This window comes from Phascolarctos cinereus, unplaced genomic scaffold (assembly GCF_003287225.1).
Source record: "Phascolarctos cinereus isolate Bilbo 61053 unplaced genomic scaffold, phaCin_HiC Scaffold_2;HRSCAF=192, whole genome shotgun sequence".
Taxonomy (NCBI): Eukaryota; Metazoa; Chordata; class Mammalia; order Diprotodontia; family Phascolarctidae; genus Phascolarctos; species Phascolarctos cinereus.
Genome location: NW_027555625.1, coordinates 93,966,604 through 93,982,898, shown reverse-complemented (window position 1 = coordinate 93,982,898; position 16,295 = coordinate 93,966,604). Strand labels below are relative to the sequence as shown.

The following is a 16,295-nucleotide window of genomic DNA, read 5'->3' as shown; positions in this document are numbered from 1 at the left end:
TTAGGGGGCCACACATGGCCTCAAGAATGCAGGCTCCCCACTCCTGAGATAAATTATTCATTTACTTCTGCTTTCCTGTATTGTGCAGTTCTCATGGAAGCTACTGAAATATCTTGATTTTAAAAACTTTTCCTACAGCAAAAACAAGGTATGTAAGGAGGTCAGTAATCTGGACAATCTACCCTGGATACTTTGGGAGTCAGCTATATTTTTGTAGGAACAGTTTAGTAACAAGTCTTTTGTAACAAAACAAACTTTAGTGCAATAAATTACTCATATGAAGTCATTTATCTAGTTTTCCTGTCTCAGAAACCCCTCCCCTTAAATTCTTTCCCAAGGTTCATTTCCCATTCTCATTTTTTAAAAGGTAATATTTACTTTAGTTTTTACATGAAAAGCAGAACTTTAAGATGTTATGCAAAGCAAAAACTATTTCCATGTCCATGAAGCACATCATTCATTTCTGACATTCAGATGTTTGAACGATACTACAATTTACCTAGTAGCTTAGGGTGGTCAGAACTTTGTAGAAATTGATAGCTGTTTTTTAACAAGGACAACTTTTTTAAAAATGGGAAACTCAATTTTGAATAACTTGTTTATTTATAGTTCATAAAAAAAGTTTAAGGAAATTCAAGACAAAAATATGTACAAGACAAACAAAAAACATTATTGAAAACTAGCTTTCATTTTTACAAGTGTGGAATTCAAACCCTATCGTTGAAATATATTTAAAGTATGAATTCTGATGTCATATAAGCATTAGCTTAAACCTATGTAGTCTAGTTTTTTGTCTAAGAAAATGTATATTTGAATAATTTATAGTGGCCCAACTTTTTTAGATAGGGATAGCCAAAATTTTCAAGTAACTCATAATTTGAGTACCGAGTAAATCCCACTTCACAACAATCTACTCATTCTGCATTTTTAAACCCTAGGTTATAGTCGTTCTAACAAGATATTAATCTGGCGGGGCTTTTTTTTCCCCATTTCCACACATACAGTATCAATATCTATTTTTTTTTCTTCTTGTCTTCGTATTTTGGTAGTTATGTGGAGAGTTCTCTGTGTAATTCACCCATCTCCTTTATCTGTGAAGAAGGAGGTAAAAAAGTGAACAAAATTGCTATGTCATCAGAAATCAAGTTCCTCTCATTTGCAATAATTTTATCTTGTGGGGATTAAAATTATCCAGCCTACAATGAAAGAGACTGAGACAAAGCTCTGCGCCAATGGCACTTTATGAAAGGGTCCGTGGTCCCCTCTAATGAAGTGCACCTCAGATCTTCCTCACAATCAGAGATGCCCCCTCCTTTCCAGGGCTCTATTTTTATGGGATTAGCTATCTAGACATTCAAGAATGGCTATACCAAATGAAGAATAATTCCACTGTTGACATATGATGCATAAGCAAAAAATGATCTGTCAGAAAGGTCTTGAGTTGGATGAAGCAAAGACTAACTCCACTGACTAGGTGGTGATAAAATGGTCATAAAATGGTCACCTGCTTGTGTTGGACAAAAGAGAATGGTATCGAGGTACAAAATAAATTGGAGGACTTTCCATGTAGCTGAGTCACCTCCATCACAATGAGTTTGGTCACCATGACAAGGAAAAAAAGAAGGGCAAAGGGCCTCTAGTTAAACTTCCTATGATTAAGGAAGTGAACTTAAAATCTGCAGCTCTGAGGCCAACTATACGGGAACTTATCATCATGACCTCCATGGAATTATATCAAATTGATTAACAGAATAGGAATCCTCAGTGAATCAACTTTTTCAATCTTAATATTTATTGACATACTAACTATATGCAAAGGACTGCAGGAATATGTATTTGTATATTCCTTGTCCATTAGAGTCTTGCAAAACTGTAGAGGACCCTGAACATTGGACAACTAATCAAGAAAATAGTTCAAGTCTACTAGCCATAAAAAGTCTAGTTAAGTCATTTAAGCTCCTAAAGCCTTTATTTCCTCATCTGTAAAATGAATACAATAATACTTGTAAACTCCAGCTCCCAGGGATGTTGTGAGAAAATGCTTCATAAACTACAAAGCATCATATACTGTCTTTATATACAAACAACTTAAACACAAATAAATGTTATAAATGTCCCCAAAGTAGAATAAGACAATCTAAAAAGTTCAGAAAATGGAGCAATATCTATCATGATGCTGAAAGGCTTAATATTAAAAATAGTATTATAGCTGATGGTTGGAGGGTTCTCAATAAACTAGCATAGACTTCTAGAATCTTTAGAGTTTGAATGAACCTTCTCAATTTACAGATAAGAAAACTGAGGCCCACTTTTCAAAATTACCCAAACAGTAACTGGGAAACAAGGCTGAGTAGAAAGGATGTTGTTGCTGTTCAGTCATTTCAGTCATGTCCAACTCTTCGTGACCCCTTCTGAGATTTTCTTGGCAAAGATACTGGAATGATTTGCCATTTCCTTCTCCAGCTTATTTTACAGATGACAAAACTGAGGCAAATAGGGTTAAATGACTTACCCAGGGTCATATAACTGGTAAATGCCTGAGACCAGATTTAAACTTAGGTCTTCTTGACTCTAGGCCCAGCCCTCCATCTACTGCACCATCTAGCTGCTCCAGTAGAAAGAATACTAGACTTGATTAAAATTCTAGCTCTATCATTTATTATCCCTATGAACATAGGTGAGTCATATCACTTCTCTGGGCCTCGGTTTTCTCATCTGTGAAATGGGGACAATACTACTTGAAGGAATCCCTGGGCTATTTTAAGTAAAGCACTTAGGAAACTTTTTGAAAACATGATCCCCTATAGCTCTAAATCTGTGATCCCATGATCTTCCAATGATGCTATCAGTCTAATAGTATTTAGTGAAAAAAGATAACGCTTTACACATCTGTCTGGAACACCAGTCAGGAGGATTCAAGAAGCTGTGAGATCATGAGGCAAGCCACTTCACTTCAGTTTCCTCATCTGTACAATGAAGGATTTGGACCAGACAGCCTCTAAGGTTCCTTCCAGCTCTAAAGGGATGATCCCAGGATACTTAGGATCAGGAGACCAAATGTCTATGTCATCAGAAATCAAGTCTAATCCCAAGTAGGTGAGAAAAGTTTGCAAATACTTTTGCAGATTTATAATTAACAGCACACCATATAATAGCAAAAATAATAATCATGATATAAATTAAGTGCAGCTATTCCAAATATTACCCCACTAGCTTAAAGCTAAACATTTCACCTTAGCTACATTTAGCTTATTAATTAGATCTCATTAAAGGGACACCATTAAGAAACAGTATCCCAAGATGAAATGGATAGACGTTGCTTGATTAGGGAATGGATGACTGAACTGTGGCCAATTAATGTAAGAAATTATTAGAATTCAGAGAAAGCTGAGAAAGGTTATACAAAATAAGAGATTGAAGAACAAAGTGAACAGACCCCACCCATCCACCCAAAACATAAAAATACAAAGGAAAACAATATGGAAAGACCAGAACTCCTATCAAGTCACTGATCAGTTGTGTAGAAAGAGGTATATGTCCTTAGATATGGGCAATGTGCTGACTTGTTTTGCTTAACTGTATACATCCTTGCTACAAGGAAGGGGTCTACTGGGGAGTAACATGAAGAAAGGATAGCAATACATCTCTTTTTAAACATGCACAGTATTATGGACCTCCTACCTTAATGAGATCCCAGTATAATTGCTACGACACTAGAACAGAATTCAATAAAAGGTATTCCATTTGGGCTTTACATAAGGGGATTTAGACAATGACATCATTATTCTCTCATTAGGCACAAACTCCTAGAATAACATTCTAATGAGGCCATAACACAGTTGGAATCTGTTTGTATGTTGGGGACATTCTCTAATGTACCAAGAGAAAGCTGTTCAACAAATTATTCTACAAATTCATAGCCATCACAGATTTAGAGCGGGAAGGAACTTTACAGACCAAGTAATCCAATGTCCTCTTCTTAAAGATGAAGAAATTGACCCAGAGATCCAGGTCTTCTGACTCCATCTTCACAGCCTCTATACCATATTACCTGGCAGCTAGGCGGTGAAGTGGGGCAGAGTACTAGACCTTGAGTCAGGAAGAACGCAGTTCAGTTCTCACCTCAAACACTGACTGGCTATGTGACCATCAGGCAAGTCACGTAACCTCTGTTTTCCTCAGTTACCCCAGCTGTACAATGGAGATATTAACAGCATCTACTTCTTAGGGTTGTTGTGAGGGTAAAATAACTTGTAAAGTCCTTTGCAAACTGTAAAGTTCTACATAAGTGCTATTGTTATTATTACTAGTACTATTACTTTAAAATGAATTTCATTAAAGATCAACTTACCTCAGCTTTTTCGTATTTTGTCTTCTTTTTCTTCCTGGACATAACCTAAATAGATGAAGATATTTGATAATTTTAGAAAACTGTTTAATATTTATTCAAATAATAGTTACACGTTAGCACAAAGAGCTATTAAAAAGTTCATAACTGCACAATTTCATATTTAATCCAATTATTTTAAACAGCATAAGTTTTGTTTTTTTTGTTTTTTTGAGGCAATTGGGGTTGTGACTTGCCCAGGGTCACACAGCTAGTAAGTGTCAAGTGTTTGGTCTGAGACTGGATTCGAACTCAGGTCATCCTGACTTCAGGGCTGGTGCTCTATCCACTGTGCCATCTAGCTGACCCTTTAAACAGCATAAGTAACAGACTAAGCTGACCTTTGAAAAAAAGGTAAATATTGAGGTAGAGAAAAATAGGAGCTGTTTTTAAGTTATAATTGCTTCTAGTAAAGGTCTAACTTTTAAAAATAAAACTCTAAAAACTGGGGACAGTCATGCTCAAAGTAAAAGTGAAAGCCCATTATCACAAAGTCCACAGAATATCTAAATGATTTTGTTGTATAAAAATATAAAAGGGGAATAATACTAAAAACAACATTTTCAATCTGTAGGAGCCAATGCCCAACTTCCTTATGGTTTATGTATATGTGTAAGTACGTATGTATGTAAGCATGTGACTTAGAGAATTTACTTCCCCTAGTTTTAATCACATAACAATCTCTTTTCTCCTTTCCTTAAAGAAATGACTTGAACGCTAGATCTGGGGTCAAAAGATCTGAGTTCAAATTCTACCTCAAGACACTTAATAGCTACATGACTTCAGGTTATTCAGTCTCTCTCACCCTCAGTTTCCTCACCTCTAAAATGGGGGAAATAGCACCAACCTCACCGGGATGTTGTGAGGATTAAATTTTGTGTGACTCCCACCTGCACGCTATAATTATCATCATGTAACAGCTTGGACTTTTTATGATGTTCCCTTACTTAGTAGTGGTAGATGATTTGGGAGTTTAGGATTGTCTGGTTCTTTGTCTTCCTGTCTCATGGGTTAAAATGTCTGAAGTGGGAGAAGGGTATTTGTATTTGCAGCTTGAAGGCAAAAGAAAATAAATGTAAAGAGTATGGTTATACTTCTCTTCTCCTCTTATAGCATACACAGCACAAAGTGTCTTTCCTTACAGAAAGTGATTATCTCATAGCAAGACCAGGAAAATGATTTCATATGAGATTAATTCATTGATAAAGATTTACAGTCAGATTGAGTACTGTTACTATGGTTACTCCACTAGAGTATGAAAATATCTTTGAAATAATACCTGGAACCTTGGCATTTTGTCTGTACAGCACTTACCAGCACCACAATTCCAGCAACAAGTGCCAGAACTACAACTACAATGACAGCAATAATACCAGCTGTTAGTCCTTGCATTGAAAATTCAGGTGCCTTTTCATCAAGGTAATAGATCGAAGTTTTAGCAGGATCCAAATCAAGCGTTTCACCTTCTAGGACAAGATTAATTTTACTGGAATAAAAGAGAGATTCGCCTTTTACCTATATTGGAAATGAAAAAAAAAAACAAAATTCAAAAAGTTTAGAAAGAATCACTGCCAGACGTGACTGAGCTCTGGGGTCACCACCAATACTTTATCCCCAAATTGAATGATAAATAGAATTCCTTACATGTCTCCCACATGTTCCACTCCCTGAACTATGGGCTCTGAGGGTAAGAGGAAGCATAAAAGAAGACAAAAGTATGCCCCCGTGCCCTTAAAAAATGTACAGATCTAACTGGAAACACAAAACATACACATGTAATTAGATAACACGATCAAGTACAAGACAGCAGAGTAAATTGTGTATATACCTACATGCTGAATGATGTTGCCTGAGATTTTTCAGGAAGGGTTGTTAAGAATTAATAGAGTCTGACATAGTTATCTGAAGTATATAATAGAGGAGGAGAAGATGGCATTACAGGTAGTGGAATGGCACTAGCAATACTTCTTTGGTGTGGGAGCAAACAATAAAAAGACTGAATTGACTATATCAAAGGGATGATTCTGAAGAACGTAAAGAAATAGAGCCTGAAAAGGGAGCTAGAAGACCTTTAATACCAATTTGCCTGAATATAAATTAATCTCTTCCCCTTTCCTCTCTGAATAGTAGGGTTCTTGGCCAAAATAGTGTTTCAGAATGATCTGGCCAATCATACTTACATCTTTCTCAAAATAATATGCCACATCAGCTATGTCCACATCATTAGTGCTTTTCTGGGTACTATTCTGCACCAGGTCAATAATGATAACATCATCCTCATACTGGAAAAAAAAAAGAGTAAACATCAAGTAAATCATAGTGCTCATCATGGCATTTCTGTCATTGAATTCTGTGACCTTTTGAATCATTTGCACAGTTGCTCTTTTCTACTAAGGTAGAAGATAATTAACTATTAGACATTCAGAATTTTTGTGATATCTTTAAATATTCTACATATGGTTCTAAATGCTAAATATCAAATATTGCACTAAAAATCTAAAAGAGGACTAAAATTAATAATAAAAACTTCTGTTATGAAAAAAAGTCTTTGCTACCACAATGAGAATTATTGACAGATAAGCAGAAGTTTGAAACCCCTTATTTGGACAAGTAATATGCCTTTCATTTTAAATTATCCTAAGTGTAGCATATGTAAAGTGCTAAAATGAAGTGTAATCCAAATTCAGTCTCCTACTTGATGGCAAAGAAAGGAGTAAGATTCTCTCTCCCAAATATCCTACAGTGTAGGATAATGGATAGAGAGCTGAATATAGAGTCTTAAGACTTGGGCTCAAATCTTGCCTCAGATATTTACTACATTCAAGCATTTTTCAGTAACAGTCTAGAATAGATCATTTTGACTATATGACCCCCATGGATGGGAAGCTATAAAAATAATACTCTTAGGAAGAGGTGAAATTAATCTTTCTTTTGATGCGGCATTAAAAAGAAAAACCTAAATTAGAATACATCGTTAGTAAGACTACAGTAGTTACTGAGTACCCACAAAGAAAATATATTATCTAGGGCCAAGGTGGTGGGGGTATGTGTGTCAAGTTTCAAAGAGCTGCTAGGTTTCCTGGAGAGGAGGCAGGGTGTTACAGAGACTAGGGGAGGAAACTGATACTTAAAGAGTATTCCTATGGGAAAGATGAGCAAGAAAATGCAGTATCTCAAGTTTTTTGTCTCAGTGGTTATCTATATCATTAGTTCATGAAAATATTTGTCTAATCAATTTGAACTGTCTGAGCCTTTTTTCCTGAATACATATTATATTTTTAAAAATCCAAGGAGATAAGAATCATTAAACTTCTAGATATAAAGAATATACAGAAATCAAAGATAAAGAGTACAGAATTCACAATAAAGTGCTTAACACAGATGGCAAGCCAGTTACAACTTAGTGAATGAGTTTTTCCAGAGTTACCAGAAACTAAGAGACAATAAGTGACTTGCCCATGGTCATACAGCTTTTAAGTTTCAGAGGAAAGATTTAAACCCATGTCCTCCTGTCTCCAAATCTAGTAGTTTACCCATTGGACCCAGCTATATTACCATGTATTTGCTAAAACTAGCTAGTTCTTTCAGAGATGGTTTGCAATAAGAAGAAAATATATTACCAAAATTCTTTTGATGTATTTAGGGTTCAGTTTATAACGCTGCTGAAATTCCTGTTTGATGACCCTGTAAGAATTAAAAATCTGTTATGAAACAGCTATTTTATGACACATTACAAGAAGCACTATTTTTATTGATATAACCAGATAGTTATAGTTCTCCAAGACTAAAGTGTTTATAAAATTAACCAGTTAAAGATGCTACCTTTAATTTACAAGTATCATAAACAATCTATTATAAGAAATATTTGTCTCCCTAAACAGGAAAATGATAAATGTTGGAGAAGATGTGGGAAAACTAGAGCACTAATGCATTGTTGGTGGAGTTGTGAAATGATCCAACCATTTTGGAGAGCAATTTGGAACTATGCTCAAAGAGCTATAAAAATGTGCATACCCTTTGACCTAGCAATAGCACTTTTAGGGCTATATCCCAGAGAGATCATACAAATGGGAAAAGGACTCACATGTACAAAAATATTTATAGCAGCTCTTTTTATGGTAGCAAAGAATTGGAAATTGAGAGGAGGCCCATGAATTGGGGAATGGCTGAACAAGTTGTGGTATATGAATGTAATGGAATACTACTGTGCTATAAGAAATGATGAACAGGCTGACTTCAGAAAACCTGGAAAGACTTGTATTGTCTGATGCTGAGTGAAGTGAGCAGAACCAGGAGAACATTGTACACAGTAACAACCACGTTGTACGATGACTAATAATGATAGACTTAACCCTTCTCAGCAATACAAAGATCTAAGACATCTCTAAAGGCATGATAGAAAATGCTATCCACATCCAAAGAAACAGCTATGGAGTTTGAATGCAAACTGAAGCATACTATTTGCTATTTTTTTTTCTGTTGTGTTTTGTTTCCTCTTTCTAGTGGCTCCTCCTATTGGTTCTAATTCTTACTTAGAATATCACTAATGTGAAAATATGTTTAATAGGAATGTATATGTATAGCCTATATCAGATTGCACACCATCTTGGGGAGGGAGGTGGAGAAAAATTTAAAACTGAAAAGCCTATGGAAGTGATTGTTAATAATTCAAAATAAATTAATAAAAAAAAGGAAAAAAAAGGAATATTTGTCTCCTATAGACAGAACAACATGAAGGTAAAGATTTTTAAACACCAACCCCAGTTGGTAAATACAGAATGTCAGTGCTAGAATGGATCTTAAAGATGATTTAGTCCAAAGGCTTCATTTTACAAATAATTAGGCATTTTAATGAATGAATGAAAAACCATTTACTTAAGCTCTTAAAAATATGCCAAGACACAGACTTTAATAAGACTTACTTTTCTAAAACAGTATTATTAAAAGGTTTTTCTCGTGTTTTGTGTTGCAGTTCAATGATGATCCAACTGTAATAAAAAAAATTAAATTGAATTACTTCCTTATACTTTTTTAAACTTTCAGTTCTTAGTGAATACAACTAAAATTTTCCCAGCTCCAAATATAGTAGTACTATTAAAAGAGAGTAAGTTTCCTCTTTAATTAAACCAACAAATGAATCAAAATACTTTTAGGTCAACTATCATATTTACCATCAAAGTTTTAGGTACAAATCAATGCTATTATAATTCACAGATAAGGAATTTATCTGAAAAGTATGAATATTAATAATAAAGGCAAACAAACTTACTGTGTTCTTACTAATTCACTGCATGATATTTCACTATCCTTATCTGTTCTTCTTACTCCAGCTGTATTCACACACCAGCAAAGAGCAGTGCCATTACATTGTCGAGGTTTGAAGTGACCGTTTCCATCACAATCAGGATCATATATTCCATCGTTATCCTGAATAGCCCCTTCTGGTTTCTTTCTCCGCCCACTCTTTGAATTAGCCATTTCTGCTTTCATCACCAAACACTTTGAAGCCACTTTGGGGGAGGAAAAAGGTTATAGTCAAACTCAAAAATAAGAGTGGGTTTATGCTTCCCAAAAAGAATTCAAAATCAAATATTACTCACTAAGAACCTACATTGATCAAAAGTTAATAAAGAGAAGAATTCATAATCACTGAATCCAAGAAAAAATAAATTCCCGAGACAGGTAGCATAATACAAAAAAGAAGCGTGAAATAGCAATCAGAAGACATGGATCTGCCATTTATTACATGTATGACATGCAAGTCAAGGCTCTGTTTTCTCATATTTAATGAGGGAAATCTTTCTTGGGGTCCAAATTCTTCACATCAGAAATTTAAAAAAAAACAACAAATTTCTTACATGAGTTATACTGTTTACTTTGAAGAGTGTTTTTATTTTTACTCTCCTTTGACCCACTACAGAATGATGAACAACACAGCCTTAAATTTTCATTCCAGAAAAAGCCACATTACTTATAAAAGTAAAAATTCACTTCTCACATTCTAGAAAAAGCCACATTACCTATAAATGTGGATAGGTTATTTTTTTAAAAAGCACATACAACTGAGCTGAAGTATCCCAGCATAAACAAGACAAGTAATATACTTCTGAGCAAATATTCTGACACACTGAATTGACTGTTATTTACCAATGGTATCTATTACATTTCACTAACCAAATTAGTATACCAAAATTAAGTTAATGCCAGAAAATTAGACTAAACTCACGTTGTGAACAGAGGACTATATTTGGTGAACCAATAGCCTGACATTGGCAATTACCAGGTGATATTTCAGTGCAGTTTGTCAACTTGTTTGTTTCACAGTAACAAGCTAGAAAAGGGAAAAAAAAATTTGAAATCTGTTATCTTCCAATTAATGCTGGAACAACAAAATAATACTCCCCTCAAAGACAATTCTAGTGCTCCAGTTAAATGAGTTTCTGGGAATTCTACCCAAGTACCCAGTACATCACAGCTTTAAATGACAAGAAAAATTGGTTCCAGAATTTACTTTTGACAATGGGTCATTTCACTAATTCCCATTTCAATTTTTTTTGGGGGGTTTTGTTTTGGCAGTGGGGGTTAAGTGACTTGTCCAGGGTTACACAGCTAGTAAGTGTTATATGCAGGTGGCTGGATTTGAACTCAGCTCCTCCTGAATCCAGGGCTGGTGCTCTATCCACTGCACCACCTAGCCGCCCCCCCCATTTCAGTCTTTATGCTCAAACTTTCCATCCCCTTAAATATAACCAACCTTTACAAAACAAGTTACCCACTCTGGAAGGAAAGCTTTCTAATCTTGACCCATCTTCTTGTTTCCATCTGACAGTCACGGAACTCAAATAATTTCTTCCTTTATTCCCTTCTGAACCCACCCCTGCAGTCCAAAAATTATTTGATTCATTAATGAAACGGCAAATGGTCTCCAACAAAATTGCCTTTCTATCCCGAAGTCAGCCAACAAACATTTATGAAGCATGCACTATGCGGCAAGGGCTGTGCAACGGGCCAGGGACATAAAGAAAGGCAAAAAACATAACAGAATGAAAATTAAAAACCCAACCTGCTCTCAAGGAGAGGGAGGTAGGGATGGGAGACAGGCAAATGGTAGGTAAATCAACAGAAGGAAGACTTGGGGTTTTTTTTTGTTTTTTTGTTTTTTGCTTTTAGGCAATTGGGGTTAAGTGACTTGCCCAGGGTCACACAGCTAGTAAGTGTCAAATGTTTGGTCTGAGGCCGGATTTGAACTCAGGTCCTCCTGACTTCAGGGCCGGTGCTCTATCCACTGCACCACCTAGCTGCCCCAGAAGGAAGACTTGGAATAAGTGATCCAGAAAAGGCTTTAATCTATTTGCAACTAGCTAGAATAAAAAATTACTGCAGTCAAACTACTTAATTAGAGCTAGCTGAAAACTGTCTTCAAAGAGTATGGAATGTAGCATCCAACCGCACTTAAAGGAAATCATCATTTGCTTTTTATCTTTCCGATAACAGTAAACTAATTTGAAGTCTTTGGGTCTCAGAAGGAAACAAAGAAGATGGGTCAAGATTAGACAGCTTTCCTTCCAGACTGCGTAACTGGTTTCCAGCTCCCCGAGGGTGCAGACGTGCTGCAGGGAGAAGGGAGGGGACGCCTGGAGGATGCAGGTGCACTGCAGGCGGGCGAGGAGCGCTTCAGGGCGGTCACCTCTCGCGCAGCGCCTGGCCCACATCCGGGCCTTAGCACAGGTAGGCAGCAGCCTCTCGGGGGGCGGGGCCCGGCCCAACCCGGGCCACTGACCAGTTCCCGCTCTCCCCAGCTTCCCCAAGGCGCTCCCTTCAGTCGCCGAAGTAGCCACAACCCGGAAGAGGGAGAGGGGCGCCATTGTGTGCAAAAGAGGAAGAGGGAATGGAAAGGGACAAGGAGGGAAGAGAAAGGACAGGGTTGGAGGGTGGAGGGGGCGACCCGACGCACAACCCCAGGGTCCCGCCAAAGAACACCAACAAGGACCCCTCCCCGGGTCCCATTCTCCTAGACTCTCCATAACCCGGTAATCTTTCCCGGGCCCCCCCCCGCCCATCATCCTCCCGAGACTGGTCCCCTCTTTAGGCCCTCACCCCCAACCCACCCTTGGTCACTTCAGAGGAACGAAAGTGGCGGGGGTCTCCGAGGCGAAGCTCAGCGCTGCCCCCTCCCCCGGGGGACAAAGACGGTCGCGAGGACGCGGGGCTCGGGCTGGCCACCCCCCGCCGCCGCCTCCCCTCTCCGGGTCTTCGGGTCACCAAGTGCGGTGTCCGCCCGACGCCATCGTCCATCCCTCTCTCCCTCCTGGGCCTCTCGGGCCAGCCCGACGGCGGCTCCAGCATGCCCAGCATCCTCGGCCGCCCCCCGCCCCAGCACGCCCGGCCACCCCTCCGGCTCACCTGTCTCAGCCGAGCTTAGCGCCACGACCGTAGCCGCGAGCAGCAGCCCAAGCGCAAAAGCCCGGGGCAGACCCATGGAGGCGCGCCGGAGGGAGCGAAGGGGCACAGGGGCGCGGGGGCTCCTCCGGCTCGTCGGACGCACACGAGGATCCTCGAGAGCTCGGGCTGGGGGGGAGCGGAAGGGTCTCGTGCCCCTCGGGACAGGGAGGGGCGAGGAGGGAAGGTCACCTGGCCCCGAGCGCGAAGAGAAGCCCCAGGTGAGCGCGACTCCCGGACGGACAGAGCGAGTGTGGGGCGGGTGTCTGGTGCCGCACCACGACCAGCCCGGCCGTCCTCGTCTCCGCCTCTCCCCAAGCCCCTCCCTCAGGGCTGCGAGCCCCCTGCCCCCCACCCCCACCTGCCCGACCGGTTCCCCTGGTACAGTCACGGGCCGCCTTCTCCTCCCCCCTCCCCTTCCCGGAGGAGGGGGGAGTAGAGTCCCCTCCCCTCCGCTCCCCTCCCCTGGCGCCCGCGGCGCGGGCAGCAGCTTAGGCACCGCCCCCTTCTTCCCCCTCCCCGGGCGCTCCTCAGGTGTGGTATCTGGGCACTTCCCGCTAAGCCACCGCGGACCCGCCGGCTCCCCCTTCACCCCTCCTCCTGAAGCCCCCGCCACCTCTCTGCTTCCGTTCCTTCGAGTTTGCCCCGCTGGGGGGAAGCGATAAGGGAAGGGAGGACGTGGCGGGGGGCGCCCAGTGACACCCTCCAGGCACCTGGGCTCCTCTGTCCCGCCCTAGTTAGAACAGGATGAGGGAGAGGAGGCCCCGGAGGACGAGTCCGGGAGGAGGGGGTGGGCAGGGTCAAACCCGGGAAGGCCAGCCCAGCCCAGACAAAGGGGACCAAAGTGGAGGGCGGCCCGCAGCCGCTTGGATCACTCTCGCTACCCCTCATCTCCCCAAGGCCATTTCAGTTGAGTCCCTTGAGCTATAAACTTGAGGGCCCAGGAAAAAAGCTTGGCTTCAGAGGTGGGTGAATGAGGAAGCAGATGTACCAGGTCCTTCTTTATAGCTACAGTTGATAATTCCTGACCTTTCATATGCCAGGTAATTTGCTCAACGTTGTTAGCCCTTTGGCGGAAATCGGTGATGTTTCGACAGAGATAAGTTCTAAGAACCGAGTTTTTTTAGCTTTTCTTTTACCTGCCAAATGGCAGGCTGGCGTGTTAATGAATTCCTGCATTTTTTTCTTCTCCAAAGTAGGGAATAAAAGGATTAATATAGATTCAGTAGAGTTAAGACAAATCTTCCAAAGCCCTTGAGTTGGAGTTTTAAATATCTTCAAGGAAATGTAAACAAAAGAATCCTCACGGTCCCAAAGGGATCATTTTCTTATAACAGTTTCCTTGTCTACAGCTTCTTTTCTTTACCTGGGAACCTAATTAAGCGATATTCTTAATCTTTAAGAAATTATTACAAATGTACAAAAATAAAGTGAAAAATCATTTTAAAAAAATCTTAGGACTAGTTTTTTATGTCTACAGTAAATGTGTTCTACTACATTTGAAAGAGTTTATGAAATGTTATTTATACAGTTGTACATACAGTAACTATATAATTTGAATTTTTACAAGGAAATATGAACAGGTGCCAAATTAAAATACAGAACCACAGAATCCTGGATAGAGAAGGACCCTTATAGAAATAATTTTAATCTAGTTCAGTCTTCTTATTTTGCTGGTAATGAAACCGAAGACCGGACAGGTTGTAACTCAATCAGCCTCACAAAAGAAACTCAAGGAAGACTGCCATTTTTTTTTTATCTTTAATTCTGAATAATTGAGAGATGACTATTTTTTCCAGTAGAGCTACTTTAAGACGTCGATTTTTTTTTCCAGTAGTTTGGTCAACTGAATAATTCGCTATTTAAATCTAATTTCTGAGTACAACATGTTGGAATATAAATTTTTTTAATTAAACATATACTGTGGTCTTTTTGTTAATGGTACAATTGTTGAGGAAGTTGCGTACGGTAAAGGATAAAACTCAAATATACTTTTTGCCAAGAGTTATTTAACTTCCAATATCTCTTCATTATTATATTTTTACTCTGCCTTATTCAATGATTAATGCCAAATTTACAAATCAAGGAAGGATTTAATCTTATAACATTTTTTATTGTACTTTCTGTTATCTATTATGAGGTGAATCAAATCAGCGCGATTATCAAATATTGTCATAGGGTATCACAGTAATCTTTGACTCATAGTTTGTCTCCCTAGCATTGTTTATTCTTTCCTGCTCTGAAAACTTTTCCAAATTTGATCAATACTACCCAATTTTTCCCCGTTTTAAAGTGTTTTGATTGTTCATCCTCAAACCCCTATTTCTGTCATTTTTGTGTACAGTCAGTTTTTTACAGGTAATTTCTCAATTTTAACTATTAGAGTATCTAGCATTAATATTAATTAGTTGATGTAATACATTAGTATGGTGAATTTTAATAGCGTGTCCAAACCTTCTGGATAGACATCTTCAGTATAGTCCTTAGGAAACAAAATAGAGAGCCCCCTTCAGTGGATTTAGACCTGTAATTTTCTTGATATGGGTGCCCCAGCCAGCACTTATCCATGCCTTATTCTGCTTTAATCTTGTCCTAAGCCTTCCACAAATCTACCAGTATGCTAGAAGATATTGTCAAAAAGCCCATGCCAAAACTATATATTTACTTTCATTTCTTTGGCTCCCACTCACTCAACTACTTGAAACCTGACTTCCAATTCTCTTCTCCACTGAAATTTTCCTTTCTAAGATTACCAGTTACCTCTTAGCAATCAATCTAGTAGCCTTTTCTCAGTCCTCGTTTCTTTTTGATTGATTTTTTTTTTTTGCAGCATTTAACACCTTTGACTACTTTCTTGATGCTCTCCTTTCTCTTCCAGGGCACTTTATTTCTTGATTCTCTTCCTACTTGTCTGATGCTCCCCTCCATTAGTTCATCTTCCTCCTTCTGCCCTTTAATTGTCAGTCAAGGTTCTCTCTCCTTTTGCTCTCTTTAGACAATTTTATCCACCCAAATAGTTTAATGATTAGTTCTAAGCTGATATTCATCAACAGCACTAATCATGCCCCTAAGCTCTATTCACACATTTCCAAAACTCTACTGGACATCACCTGAATTTCCTGTTTACCCCTAATTTAACATGTTCAGAACTAAACATTATCTTTCCTGCTAAGATCTGCCCTTCCACCCAAGTTTCCTATTTCTTTTATGAAATTATTCACTGTCTTCCCTGTCAACAAGGCTTCATATCAAGACATTTTTGACTCTTCTTTACCACATTATATCTAATCATTTGCTAAATTCATGTCTCCACTATCCATCCCCTTCTCTTTACAGTTATTTCTGTACTAGTATAATAGTCTCCTAACGGGACTCTTTGCCTCTAGTCTCTTCCCTTTCCATTCTTCACATAGCTGCCAGTTTCATTTTATTAATGTATACATCTGACCACGTCACTTTCCTTCTAACA

The 16,295-nt window shown here is 39.1% G+C and overlaps 1 protein-coding gene across 1 annotated transcript; it reads right to left on the bottom strand.

Annotated features, from left to right (window-relative positions):
* Positions 1 to 580: 580 nt before the first annotated feature.
* Positions 581 to 13,114, bottom strand: EPCAM (epithelial cell adhesion molecule). The gene is made up of 9 exons (XM_021001298.2): positions 12,791 to 13,114; positions 10,614 to 10,718; positions 9,657 to 9,897; positions 9,310 to 9,375; positions 8,008 to 8,071; positions 6,568 to 6,669; positions 5,702 to 5,902; positions 4,352 to 4,396; positions 581 to 1,091 (listed from the first exon to the last, which is right to left on the bottom strand). Exons 1-9 carry the CDS (start codon positions 12,864 to 12,866, stop codon positions 1,050 to 1,052), a joined length of 942 nt encoding a protein of 313 aa, XP_020856957.1. The 5' UTR covers positions 12,867 to 13,114; the 3' UTR covers positions 581 to 1,049.
* Positions 13,115 to 16,295: the final 3,181 nt, after the last annotated feature.